This window comes from Micromys minutus, assembly GCF_963924665.1.
Source record: "Micromys minutus genome assembly, chromosome: 9".
NCBI classification, from domain to species: Eukaryota; Metazoa; Chordata; class Mammalia; order Rodentia; family Muridae; genus Micromys; species Micromys minutus.
In genome coordinates this window covers 9,174,523-9,188,378 of record NC_137978.1, presented here as the reverse complement: position 1 = coordinate 9,188,378, position 13,856 = coordinate 9,174,523, and the positions used below count along the sequence as shown (strand labels likewise).

The following is a 13,856-nucleotide window of genomic DNA, read 5'->3' as shown; positions in this document are numbered from 1 at the left end:
TTTAGTGACTTGTGTCAGTGATGACACTTGTGGCATAGAGACAAAGGGTCAACATTTCAAGGTCATCCTTGAATACATAGAAAGATCCAGACCAGCCTAAGTTAGGTGAAACTCTTCCTCAAACAACAGCAGCAACAGCAGTAGCAGCAGCAACAACAACAAGTTCCAAATTCCAGTTTCAACTGTGTTTATCATTTTAACATAGATTCTAGAGAGTGTTCTTAGTACCCATTTGTAGCTTTTTGTATTATCTTGCTGATTAGGTTTCCCCAAAACCTGTTTTCAGTATGTATCCTTCTCCTAAGACTGAGGGACTCTGCCCCCAGTTGGTTTTGATTTGTAAATAAAGTTACCAGAGCCTGGACAGGTAGACAGAGGAGAGACCTTTATTCTGGGCAAGGGATCAAAGAGGAACAGGGAGAGAGAGAGCCTGAGGAAGGAGAGGAGATATCACTCCTGGGGCGTGCAGAGGGCAGAGAACATAGACATAATTTAGGTGCCAGGGATCATAGCCCAAGAGGGTTCCATGTCTGGGTCTAAGGGCAGCAAAGATGGAATATAGATTTAAGCAAGTAATAACTTGGGGATATTGGAGAGAGTTGGATCATCCATATGGAGGTTAGAAAGTGGCCCAACCATTGCGAGGTTTAAGGCATATTAAAATATAAAGGCTGTGTGTGTGTGTGTGTGTGTGTGTGTGTGTGTGTGTGTGTGTGTGTTTGACTCAGGAATCCAGAACTTTGGGGCAGGTAGTGAGAAGTACCACAGCCGCTGCTGCCTGGGTCAATCTGAGTAGTGATAATTGGGTTCAACTACCCCTATTATTTATTATTTTCTCTAATAGAGATAGCCATTACGAAAGACATGTAAGCCACTTGCCCCAAGACATGGGTTAAAGGTATCCACTCAAGAGTCAAACCTTTGTTTTCTCACTCCAGATCCACATGTTGGGCAAGTCTTACAACTTTTACCATATTTCCCACATTAGAATTATAATAATTATTTGAGTGTCACCTAATATTTACTATTGTAGCAGTCAGAGGCCAATCTGACTTTTATTCACATATATTTAATTTTCTCCTTCATTTTGTTTTTGGTAAGGTCTTGTCAAATTTTGTTGTCTTTTTAATACAAATTCTCATTGCAATACACAAACACAAGGTACATTTTTTTTAATTTGGCCTAGATCATAATGACTTCTTTCAATTTGTATATATAGGACAGCAAAGTTGCCTTAGTTGGTGCTATCCCTTCGGTATAGCTTGTGTGGGTCACCTGAAGGTCTATCCACTTGGTCTTCATTCTATAGCATGGCAATGTTGAAGTAGTCAATTCTATGAGAGTCAAAGCTTAAAGGAAAGTTAGTAGACATCAAGACTTGGAAAAGGTTAATATAGTTCTCAGGGGATCCTGGTAAATCCCATGATGATTAGTTGTTATAAAAATAATAACACGGTTCTTCCAACTCAATGTCTTTCTGGCTGTCCTTCCATGCAGTCTCTCCTCACACGCATTTCTGCCATAATGTCTTCTGTTATGCTGTGACATAGGCTCAGAGGCCCTCACCAGAGGCCATGCTGACCAAGCCACCTGACTTTAGATTTTCAGTCTCTAATGCTTTCAGCCATATACAGGTTAAAAAAAAGAACACAACAGAGAAATTCAGAGTTCTTTGTTATATCAGCAGAAAATATGCTATCATAATCAGGACTTCAGTTTTACTTTAGCTTAGTTTCATTTTTCTCATGTTTTCCCTAATTTCTCACAATGTCAAGTCACTTTATGCTGAGCCTTTTTTCTAGTCTCATATCTAATATCTAATAATGTCTCTCTCTCTCTCTTTTTTTTTTTTTTTGCTAGTTACTTTTGGGTAGATTCTGCAGAAGCCCCTGAAGTTTAACATTGCATATTCAGTTTTTCTCACTTATATATTTCTTTGTAAAAATTGATTCCTGCTGACACTTAATTCTCCTTGAGAGATGTGCTTTCCATGAATCACCCATTCTTCCTCATGATTTCTATGATTGTATCAAATAGTCTTTTAATTATTTTATTCATTTACATTTTAAATGTTGTGCCTTTTCCCAGTGCCCTCCCTTCGCCTATAAGAGGGGGCTCCCTTACCCACCCACCCACTCCTACCTCACCCCTTTAGCATCCCCGTTCGCTGAGCCATCAGCTACATTTTTCATTGCTAGTTTGTCTCACTGTGCTTATGCTTTCTAATTCATTTCAATAAAATTCATAGTTCTTGTATCTTTGGAAGAACCCCAATAATTTTTTAAACTTTTCTAGTTTACATAGAAGAAATAATTTAAAGATGTTATTAAAACTTAGAACATGAAGGACTGGACTGCTTTTCCCATGTTCTGCAATGTTCTTTTTACTTTAGCATTTTAATCCTTTAGGTGAATGAATAATACTCTTTTCAAGTAGGCTTTATTGTGTTAAATTTTAACTGTAGCCATCATCAAATGAGTTTGTCCACATGCGGTGTGAATAGACACAGTCTCCTGACTTCCATGGTTCTGCTCACGGTTTCCTTAAGCCTACAGACAAGGGACAGATGACAGTTCCTGTGGCTCCTTGGTACTTCAGCTTCCTCTCTTTGAGCTGCACATGTGATACCCGCACCATACTTTTGGTTACAAGATACTGCATACTGGTGTCCCACATCATAGTCCACACTTTCCTAAGTATACCCAACCACCAATGGTCTGTGGTAAAGGACAGAACTGAGCTTTCAGGGATGGCACTGTCAGCTACGAGTACTAAGCCCAGGCTTTCCACTTCCCACCTTGCTCAGCCCAACTCTCTCCTTTGCTATTGCAGAGATAAATTCATCCAGCCTAACTGATGAATTGATTTATTCGGTGCATATAGATTTTGGTCTCTCCATGTTGCCTCAGTTTCCTCATTTGAAAAATAGAATAGTAGCTACCTTTAAATCCTAGCTGTTGCAGGAATTAAAAGACTTAATATTTAATGGTACTTGCAATATTGCTTGGAACTATTTAAGTTCTTCAAATGTTCTCTTTAAACAGTAAAAACTTCATTAGCATTCACTTCATTCGCAGAATGTGGACTGGAAAGCTAGGTTGGCTACCTAACAGGCAGACAACAGCAAATCTTTAATAGTTCTTTCCTTAACTTTTTCTATTTCATTTAAAAGGCCATTGCCAAATAAGCCACCCCATGTTGCCTTTGTCTCCTAAACTGTTGCCTTTGTCCCCAGGATTGGCAAAAACAGCCTTTTCTAACCTAACTCGATTTTCAATAACGGGCCAGATGTGTACGCTAAGTCCTACTTGTGGCTCTGTCAATTGCTCCCTCTATTCAGGAAGCCTCCATAGCAGCTTCATTATTTATCTCCTCCCCCAACACAATTTGGCATGTGCACGTGTGTTCTAAACTGGTTTGAAGCATTTAATTTTGCCAATATAATTTTAGAGTATTAGATTGCCTCCTGTTCTTTCTCTGTCCTCCTTAATTACCATTTATTACAAAGTCACAGAGAATTCACATTAAATGTGAATTCTGACTTCCATCTCCCTGGCCAAAAACAGGGATAATAATTTCCATCCAATACAACCTGAGCTCATTTTACATAAGAGTGATTCAGAGTGGAGATTAGGAATCGTAATCAAGTCTTCCTCACAATCGCCTTATCCTCGCAGTCATTCACTAATGTCCCTACTAATTGTTGACAAAATGGAAAAATAAAAACTAAATCTCAGAGTTCAAAAAATTTATTAACAAAAAAACCCACCAATTTTGTTGTTGCAGGGTTGGCAAATTTGCCTCTCTTTTCAGCTCTTGCGACATGCTAGTTTAAGAAGCGAGCACAACTCATTTTATTTGGCTAGATGGGGCTAATCCCACATCACCACAATCCCTCCTGATGTTTTATTGATTCTAAAGGACATTTAATCAGGAAGCAGCTCAGCACTAGAATCCTGCTAATTAGCAGACAGCCACATTCCAAATGGCTTTCCAATTGAACACAGATTAATGGACAATATGTACTAAGATAATGATTCGAGCATTCAGCTCCTAAAATGTGTGTCTAAATTGCATCTTTAATCTCTTAAGGATATAGGTTTGCATACAAAGCCTATAATGAAATAGGTTTAATTCATAGAAGAAGCTTTAGCCAATGACTTTTTAGAGATGAAATAGGTTTATCGCTTATAAACACATTTTTTCTTTGATTTTCATGGTGTTGATGTCCTGGAATATTCTAAGGTCAAAGATAGCAATTTCCACAAATATTCCAGGTCCCTGAAATACTGGTTGTGAGTTAGCTGTTAGTCAATGCTATCAGTGGAGTCTTAACTATATCCCATATATAATATGATCTTTGGTGCTCGATCTTTCTTCATTTCCAAGAGCCTCTTTGGGAATCCGCGATTTGTTTTCTACTTTGCTCTCAACTTATCTTCCTGCTTTTGTAAATTAACTATCTTAAAGGTGATGCTCATTTCCAAAAGTGGCCCATAGAAATTCATGTACAAGGTTAGACCCTTGGTCTTACTTATTGATTTCTTTCCTCATAAACTTTACTCTCCTTATTTTCCCTTGTTGCTCCTGTGACCTTGATATATGCCATATATTTTAACACAGATTTCTCATCCTAACTGGAATATACCTGCATGAGTAAGGGGCATTGTTTCACCCATAACTGTATTCCAAATGTCTGGAGAAACAGTATATTGATGGCTCATCAAATTTCATTAAATATGTACTATGTACTTAGTGCCACATTGTAAGTTAGAAGCTGTTATCATTTAGTGTGAAAAAAGCAGTTATGTTCCTTGCTGCAGGGGATCAGTGTATAGATATCAATTAAGAAACTACACAAATAAAGCCAATATTCAAAAGAGTACTAAAAAAAATAAAATGACTAGGTGATATTTAAGTCCACAGTGATTTAATTGAAATGTTTGGAAAAGAAACTCTTTAGTTTGACCATAAGCTGAGGACTGGAAATATTTTGAGATAACTTTTCTTCTAACTCACTTAAAATATATAAATATTCATCCTCACAAAATTTTTTGATTTATATATGTGGGATACAGAACTGAACTAAATAAAGAATCTGCTTGCCCTATGGTACTGTAGTTTACTGTTTATTATAATATGGCAACAAACTTAGCATGCTAAATAAATGTTATTTTATTTATTAGAAGTTGAGGGGGTTTGGGACACATTACACTCAATATATTTATTTATATGAAACATTTAAAATAAGTTGGAAGTTTTGTAAAGCAAAAAAAAGGGGGGGGGAAGCAGGTAAAGAGTGGGGCACTGTAATTCTGAATAAAATAATTAATGTAGCCCACACAGTTGTGGTGAGCCCGAAGAAGGTTTTCTGTCTCTTTCTTTCCAGGGCTATGAGCAGTTTCCTAAATTTATCCATTAGTCAATACCTATAAGAAGCCTTAAAGGTAACTCTAAAATCTCCAAAGATGGTCCATGGGAATTTATGTCCTGTACTCTTTGTAGGGTGTGTTATATCCTCCTGCTCCTCCCAACCTTCAACTCTATCTTATTTGCTTATTAAAGATTCTGGCCTGTTAGTTTCTTCTTTCATATGCATCAAGCTAAGTCAATCTTATTGCTTTCCTTTCTTAATAATCCTTGTTCGATGCTGCTGCTTCTTCTTCAACCTCTCCAACACAATTTTATCCATTTGGTCCTATCATGTATCTATTTATGATGGACATATGAGTAGTGATAGTTCCTTAAGGCCTGAAAGAAATTTCTTGATTTGCATTTTTATGAAAACTGAAAACTTATTTCTTAAATATTTAGGAAATTATACTTATTTATTTTGTGTATATGTGCATACATATATATGGGAGTCAGATGATAACTTGTGAGAGCTGGTTCTCCCATTCTACTATGTAGGGTTCAGACTTTCAATCCCTAGCTGTCAAGGGGATTGAAATTGATTGGTTCCCACAAGAAACTCCTTCTCTAGAGGCAGATTTCTGTACTCGGTGTCCCATTAGAAGACAATGGGATAAAAAATTATTATAGTCTCACAAAAAGCGTAACATTGTAGCCAAAGTGTCTAACATCTGACATTGGTTTTTCTCATGGTTTTGAGATGACAAAAAGGTTTAGTTCTTGCTTGTAGATGGTCTACCTTCTTGTTATGTTTTGTATGGCAGAGAGCAGAAGGAAGCTTCAGTGTCTTCTTTTCTAGGAACGTGACTATTTCTCTGAGGGAGGTCCAACTTCATCTAAATTTAGTGACCTCTTAAGATCTCAGCTACTAAAATCAACACATTGACTTAAGAGTTCACCATATTTTCATTTTGGTGGGGCACAAAAATAAAAAATCAGCTTACTTTATTTCACCTCGGTAACCCAAATCGTCATGGTGGAGCAATGTTTCCAGCAGGGTCATGGTTATATACAATCCATGCTTGCTGCATATAGACATGACCTAGAAATAAGACAGAATTTGAAGCTTCAGTAAAATGGAATAAGTGCTTTAATTTCTTCCCATTATTATAGCCCATCTAGTTTTAACAAAAAAAAATTTTCTCTATATTGTGCCATTGAGGTATCATTCAGGATTAAGGTTAAAAAAAAAAATACACCCAAAAAAAGCAATTTAAGGGACAATGGGTTTTAAGTAATTCATAGTTGAAAGTTCTGTCCATCAGATAATAGGGTCGGCAAGACAGCAGGAGGGTATACAGCAGCTGGTCATATTGTATCCACATTCAGCAAGCAAAGATCAAGAACTGCATTGTAGTGCTTAGCTTGTTTTCTCTATTTTCTAGTCTAGAATCCCCAGCCCTTAGACAGTTCCCACCTACAGTTAAGGAGGACCTTCCTTCTTTGCCAATTAACATAGCCAAATGATCCTTACAGACCTGGCAGAAAGCCCACCTCCCAGACAGTAGGTTCTCCTAACTCATAGTTAACACATTACCCCCTACAATCACTGTTTTGTCCTCTTCAGGTTAGCTAATTACCAAGAGAGTAGAAAACTCAGGTGAATGTGAACAAATGAATTTTAAAAATGTCTTTATAAGTGGCTCTAGGACTCCACTGCTCTTCTGACCTATCATCCTGGGATACAGGACCAGGAAACCAGTGAAGCCTTTGAACTTCTAGAGTGCAAGGGAGTTAATCAAAAAAGTTAATCGTGAGCTTTCTTACCATGATTTGCTTCTGCATTTCACAGGAAACATAGTAATAGGCTCTTGACCACACTTCCCATTTTATCCTGAACCTGGGAAGAGCCTTATATTGTGTGGTTTCTTTACAATAACAATCTGTTAGTATTATCATAGCTAAACAATAAATGGGATCTACGCTTTAAAAGAGCAACATGGCTTAGCTCAGTGTAACATATCCTTAGCTGATGCAAGGTTTGGTGTTCATCCTCAGCAAATAGTAAGCAAGAAAAGAGGCAGAGGTCAAAAGATCATGTTTCTTTGTTTTTATGAGGTTTAAAAACAAGCCTGTTACTTTCTAGGTGTAAAGAAATTCAGAGACTTGTAAGAGAAATAAAAAAAAGATTCTCCTGAAACATTAAAAAGAGCAGAGCTAATTAAAAGTGTAAGGAGTTAAGGGGAATGCTGGGCAGAGGATGAGGATATATGAATAGTAGGTAGAGAAGCTCCAGAACAGTATAGAACTGTAATATGGTGTTACCAATTCGATAGTTTTATGCCTTTTCCTGGGAGGGCAGAAATCCTACTACTTTCTGAGCTTCCTTGCAAGAGAGTGTTTCTTAAAGGTTGGAATGGTACTCTATTCATTTATTTTCTTACAACTATTGTTTAGCTGTCTTGGAAAATAGAGAATCAAAGTAAAGAATGAATGAAATGGAATGTGCATGGAAAGGGGTTAACAAAAAATCAAAGAGATGTGGAAATTGATCCCATATTCTGCCATCCCTATTTAATGAGAACCAATTATCTTTGTGATTAGAAATGTGCTGATGTGTGTTTGAACACCTACACCGAAATTCTGTTCTAAAAATATATCACTCTGTCAATATCCAGTTTTGTTGAAGGCAAAAATAAATAGCAGAATAGAAAGAGTACATCATGGTACCTAGACACAGACTGATTTCTGGCTGCTAAAAACTGACTGACAGTCATGAGGAGCAATAAAAACATCTACCAGAGAAGTTTAAGACAGGGCTACTCTGGATTACCATTAAAATTCCCCAAAGGATAAATATTCATACTAATAATCTTTAGTAGGAAATGTTTAAGTTTTTTTCATTCCATGAGGAAATGTTTTCAATAAGGAGTAAATAAACTTTAATAGTCAATAAACTGTATTATTTAGCAATAATATAGTTTTCTCATGGATTGTGTTTCACACTACTATTTGACTCAACCCTTATTACCAGTTAAAGGAACCTCTCTGGATTTCTGGTTACCAGATTTAGTCTTGTTTAAAGAAGACCATTTTTGCAGAATCGGACTTCTATGTCCTCTTCCTCTAAACTTTCATCATTTTCTTGAGTACTCCCACATCTCCCATGATTATATTTAATCTCTTTCACTGACTTCTCTTGTCTAAATTCTCCATAATAAATGCCTTCTACAACCTGGTTACTGCTTCACTGGCCTCTGTTCTGAAGTAGTCTAAGCTGCTCCAATGATGTCTCAGATTATGTAATTTCAGTCTAACCACCAAGATTAATGTTCAAAACTCAGCACATTAGAAACTCTATTACTTCCAATTACTTCCGTTTCCTTTCTTATCTCAGTGATTGGCATTGTCTTCTAACAAGTTCAATTTTGAGTTAGTTTTGGCCTACACTCAATGACATATCAAAGCCAACTTTATCTTATCTACTCTATCCACCTCTGCTGTTAGTGTGTTATTTGAGGCATCATTATTGTTTGCTACTTTATTATAGCAGCTTTCTATAGGCTTCCCTTTCCTTTAAGTTTTGCTTGAAATTTCCTTGAAAAATTCTCCAAATTACATTAAAATGTCCCACTGGAAGTTCGAAGAAGGTCATCATATTATTTGCAAATTTAAAATGCTTCAGGGGTTACAATGGTTCTATAGAATAAAAGATAAACTCCTTGGATAGACTTTTCATACGCTGGCACATACTTTTCATTAGACAGTTGATTGGAAGCCATTCTTTGAAGTGGTCATCGTTTCATCAGTCCTTATTCTGGAGATGGTACATCCTGTTCATTTGACCCTGATTGCCTTTCCCATCATTTTACCTCCTCCTCATTTCTCTTTGCCAAACCTATATGCTGACCAAGGTTAAATATTTATATAATCTCTTGTCTATTTTGAAGATAAATTATATTGCTGTCTAGTTAGTTTTATGTTTAAGGCCATGGCTATGCCTTATGTTGTCATAGAATGTCAAAGGCATTTCCTTTCTTTAAGCTCCTGGTGAGCAAGATTGTATTTGTTGTCATTGGTGCCTAGAAATGACTAATTTCATGTATCATGTATGAAATTAAATAAATATACCACATTGATCAGAAATATGGTCACTGCATTAAATGTAGAGAATAATTCTGGATTAGTAGAAATACTTGGAGTGCTTTATGACTGAGATATAGAAACAAGTAAATGTGAAAAGGGTGACTGAGAAGTTGCTGAAGGTAGGTGGAGATTCAGATGTCCTAACATGTTCAAAGGTGAAGTTGGAATTTGTCTAAAAGTGTTAAACGGAGTCTGTAGGCTCAAGAACCGTGTTTCTGCAGTCATGCTGAAATACATCACTTGATCAGGAAATGAGAAGCTGTGATGAATAATCTCAATTGTCAACATTGTGAGATAAAGAATAATCTGTGAGTTGTCTCTGGGCATAAAGGTGGAAGATTGTCTTCAGTAGATTTATTGATGTGGAAATACCTGCCCATTGAAGGTAGGGCCATTCCCTAAGCTATACTTACTGAATCTATAAGAGAAGAAAGTGAGGTGAGAACAATCACTAATTATAATTCTCTACTTCTTGACCTCAGATGCAGTGGAACCAGGGGCCTCAAGCTCTTCTTGCTGTAATTTCTTTGTGAAGATCGTCTGTAATTTCTGTGAGCCAAAATAAGCCAGTCCTTCCTTAATTTTTGCCTGGCTATGTTGTCACAGCAACAAGAAGAATACAGCAGTGCAACAATTCATAAAGAAATCTATGTAGATCCACCTTGCATTCACAGTCCTATCAAACCATTATTACACCAAAGATGCACAAGATAATAAGATGGAGGAGTCCCTAGATGAAGATGACTTATATTAAATATGTTCTATACCTTTTGTGATTGATCAAATCCCAACTGATCTGAGTGTCAAGATATGTAGGTTATTTTTGATAATATTTCTTTTACTTAGAAGCCACAGGGTCTCTGAAAACACTTTGAACTGAAAGCTTTTTGGGTGTTCTCACTTCCACGTTATCCTTCTCTTTGTTTTCATAGTGGGGAGCAGTAGAGAGCTGTCATATAAGACCCAATAACATTGATGAATTTTTCTTTCACACTTTAAGAAAGTTAAGATGTATAGGTCCAAAATGTCAATGCTTCTAGTTCTGGCCTTTAAAGTCTGCTCTCAGACTTGGATCCAGGAGCAAGGAAGTTGTGGTGTGGTTGTACCCCTTTCCTTCCTGTATCAAATATCCCTTGGGCCTTAATTTGCCTCACATTCTGAGGAAGCAGAATTCTATTTAACATGCCTCCCAGAAATTGTATTATACTTTGAGTGAGTTCCAGCTGTCTTAAGAGATGCCAGATGGCTCGTGAAAGACTTACCAGCTCTACGGAAAATATGCCCCATTTCCTTGGATCCAAACCACAAAGTTAAGCTTTCAAGACCAGCTGTAGGCAAGACCATTTAAGGGTTCCATGATAGCCAGTGTTAATGTTGTATCATGTGACCAAAAGACTGAGATCCCAAAAAACTGGTGTGTGTGTGTGTGTGTGTGTGTGTGGTTTATTTAAGGCCTGTGTACCAGACTATACCATGTATTTTTATATACTTAATCTCATTTAATCTTCACAATAGTCAAAGGAGGTGACTATTTGAAACCCAGGTTTTCCAGATAAAAAGCTAAGAGCAAAAGAGATTAAGTGAATGAATTTTAATTTTAAGCTATTTGTGTTGCAGTTTATGCATAACATCTGAAAACACAGTGCTTCACCAATCGCATTACATGGATTTTAATCCAACAAAGATCTGCTGCTTCTTAGTGTATCCTATATGAACACAGGAATGACAAGTCATGACTTGCAGACTACCCTGCAATCTTCTCTTTTTACTGAAACACATTTGCATGTACAATACACATGCACACAGGTACATCACACAGCTTTTTGTATTGGCTGCATAATGTAGTAACAGAGAAAGACAGCTTTTGCTCTAAAATAGTAACCTATTTGTAAAGTACTACATCTTTACTTTGTTGGTACATAAAATTAAATTAAAATAGTAAAGCTATTTTAACTTCTTAAGTTTAAACCCCTGAATGTCCAGAATAAAGGGTCTGCTGTGATGGCTGTGGTAGGACCTTTCTCCTGTAATTCCCAACCTTCCCCAAGTCTCTAATTTTTTTTCCGGGGGGGGGGGGGTTGTTCTCAGTAAAATACTTCTCAATATCCTCTCTTAATTGCATCCTCTCTGGGGCCAATTTCTAACCTTTTCTATAGTTGAAATAGCAACTCTGACCTTTGCTACTTGTGTTCTAGGAATCAAATCATTTTTTGTTTTCAAAATTAAGAATTTATTTCATTTATGAAAGGGTACTACCAAGGCTTACCGACATTTCGTGATTTTTGTCTAAGGAGTTGATTTTTTTGATGTTGTATGAGATCATATCAATTAAGCCTTTAGCTGAGTACTCAGCACCTAGTCAGAGTCAACAGTGTGAGGCTGTGGTAATATCAGTGCAGGTAGAGTAATAGCAGCAATCACCACTCCAACTCTGTCTGGGGCAGCTTTGAAACATTAGTTTATTTGGCTACAGAAGATTCATGAATTAATATTGTTCTGGGTCCTCTTCCATGAAACACATCTGCACTGGTAATTACTGCCTCAAATCAGCATGCTAAGCTCTATCTGCAATAAATTACATCAGTCCTAAAATATGGTGTTCTAAAGGCTTAAGATGCCACATGCTGACCCTAAGGAGAGACTCACAGAGGACGTGAGAAATGAACTTGGCCTTGAAAAAGTACTTGTTTGCACTGTGAAATATTACATAGATATTATCATATTTTCTATTATTAACATTAAGCATAGCCAAAATGTAGGTAATTGCTGGACCAGTTCTGCATGTTCTGTAAATCTCTTCTTTATTTTGTTTTCTTTTCTCAAGCACACACACACACACACACACACACACACACACACACACACACACACACCAAAGAGTTGTAGAATGTAATTCATATGTATTCCATAGGGAGAACAAAGAACATAGCTGTGCCTTATTGTTAATGTAATCTCAGTATTCTAAAGTAAGTAGCTGGTTGACTCTTACAAAATCTGACATATAATTTTGGTTACCTTGGGCAGGGGCAGGCAGCCAGAGAATGAGCGATCTTCTTTTCGAAAGCTCAGGTTGAGACAGTCTACATTGAATTTGCCTTGGCATGTTCTTAATGCCATCTTCAAAATCTCCAGAAGGCCCTTGTTCACTTCAGACAGAAAGCTGGAATCTTGAGGTGGGGTGCTGAGAAGACAGCCAAATAAACACTAGGAAAAGAATGTCCTGCTAAAAGGCTCTGCAGAGTTTTATGTTGTTCCTCAGTTTAGTTATTTACTGAGCCCCACCTGAGTCTTAGTCACCTGGATGAGGGCTGCACCTGAGCCCCACCTGACTCTTAGTCACCTGGATGAGGGCTGCACCTGAGCCCCACCTGACTCTTAGTCACCTGGATGAGGGCTGCACCTGAGTCCCACCTGAGTCTTAGTCACCTGGATAAAGGCTGCATGTGCAGTGTTCACCGATCTGCATGCCCCTTTTTCATTAGAATGATATCTGTAATTTTTTCTCAGGAGGCACATACCTATTGGGTTATTTCACAGACCTAAACACCTAATCTGTCCGCCAGCCCCTTTTTTTTATTTGAGTGGAAAATAGCAACAAATTTTAAACCTAGATTAGACATACTTAATCTTACTGTTTTTAAATTCAGTTAATGACTAATAGAAAATTAAATTTTCTAATCATGCATTGCCACAAACAAAGCCAAACAAATGCTTTCTTATAGTGATAGTGGGTTTATATGGGAATTGATTTGCCTGTATTAGGCAGAGAGAGGTATGACATACTTTCTAACCTACCTTTTGTGTCTGGAAGACTAGTGTTTTGGGAATAATGTTTACTTACTGTCTAACATGCAAATATGTAAGCACTGAGACAGTCACATATGACTTTATTTTCCTTTAAATAGGAGAAATAAAATTGAGGCTCTAAAATATTATTCTTTTGTGTTTTGTGAACCTGTAACCTCCAAATTCAAGTTTTACCCTAATCCATTTGAATCACAACCTCAAACTGACTTACACTTATGAAGGGAGGTTTTACTTCCTCAGAAGAAAGCTATAACATCTTTATACCCAACACCCACGTACACCAGATTTCTTTCAGCAGTAGGTACTATTGAGAATGTACTGTAATGGTAGGAGATCAGAGCTGCCGCCCTCAAGTCACAGAACATCCCCAGTCTGGAGATCATAAGATTTGTCTCCTGAGCTGCAGGCTTAGTCCCATGTTTTACAAACACACTGTCTGTTCTGAACAAAGCAATTGTCTTCTCCAGTACACTCAGAATAGTCTCTTTATGTGCTTCTCTTAAAGACAGATTCTTAGGTGTCCCTACAACTCACATCATGGAGCGTCCTTA

The 13,856-nt window shown here is 37.2% G+C and overlaps 1 protein-coding gene across 1 annotated transcript in view; it reads right to left on the bottom strand.

Annotated features, from left to right (window-relative positions):
• The window catches only part of LOC308423950 (uncharacterized protein C1orf87 homolog), a gene marked incomplete at both ends in the record, with an annotated part of 58,211 nt that overhangs the window by 16,862 nt on the left and 27,493 nt on the right, over window positions 1–13,856 (bottom strand). The window contains 2 exons of the mRNA XM_080920776.1: window positions 6,357–6,454; window positions 12,514–12,679. Coding sequence (XP_080776902.1) covers window positions 6,357–6,454; window positions 12,514–12,679 — 264 coding nt within the window. The remainder of the gene's footprint in view (window positions 1–6,356; window positions 6,455–12,513; window positions 12,680–13,856) is intronic.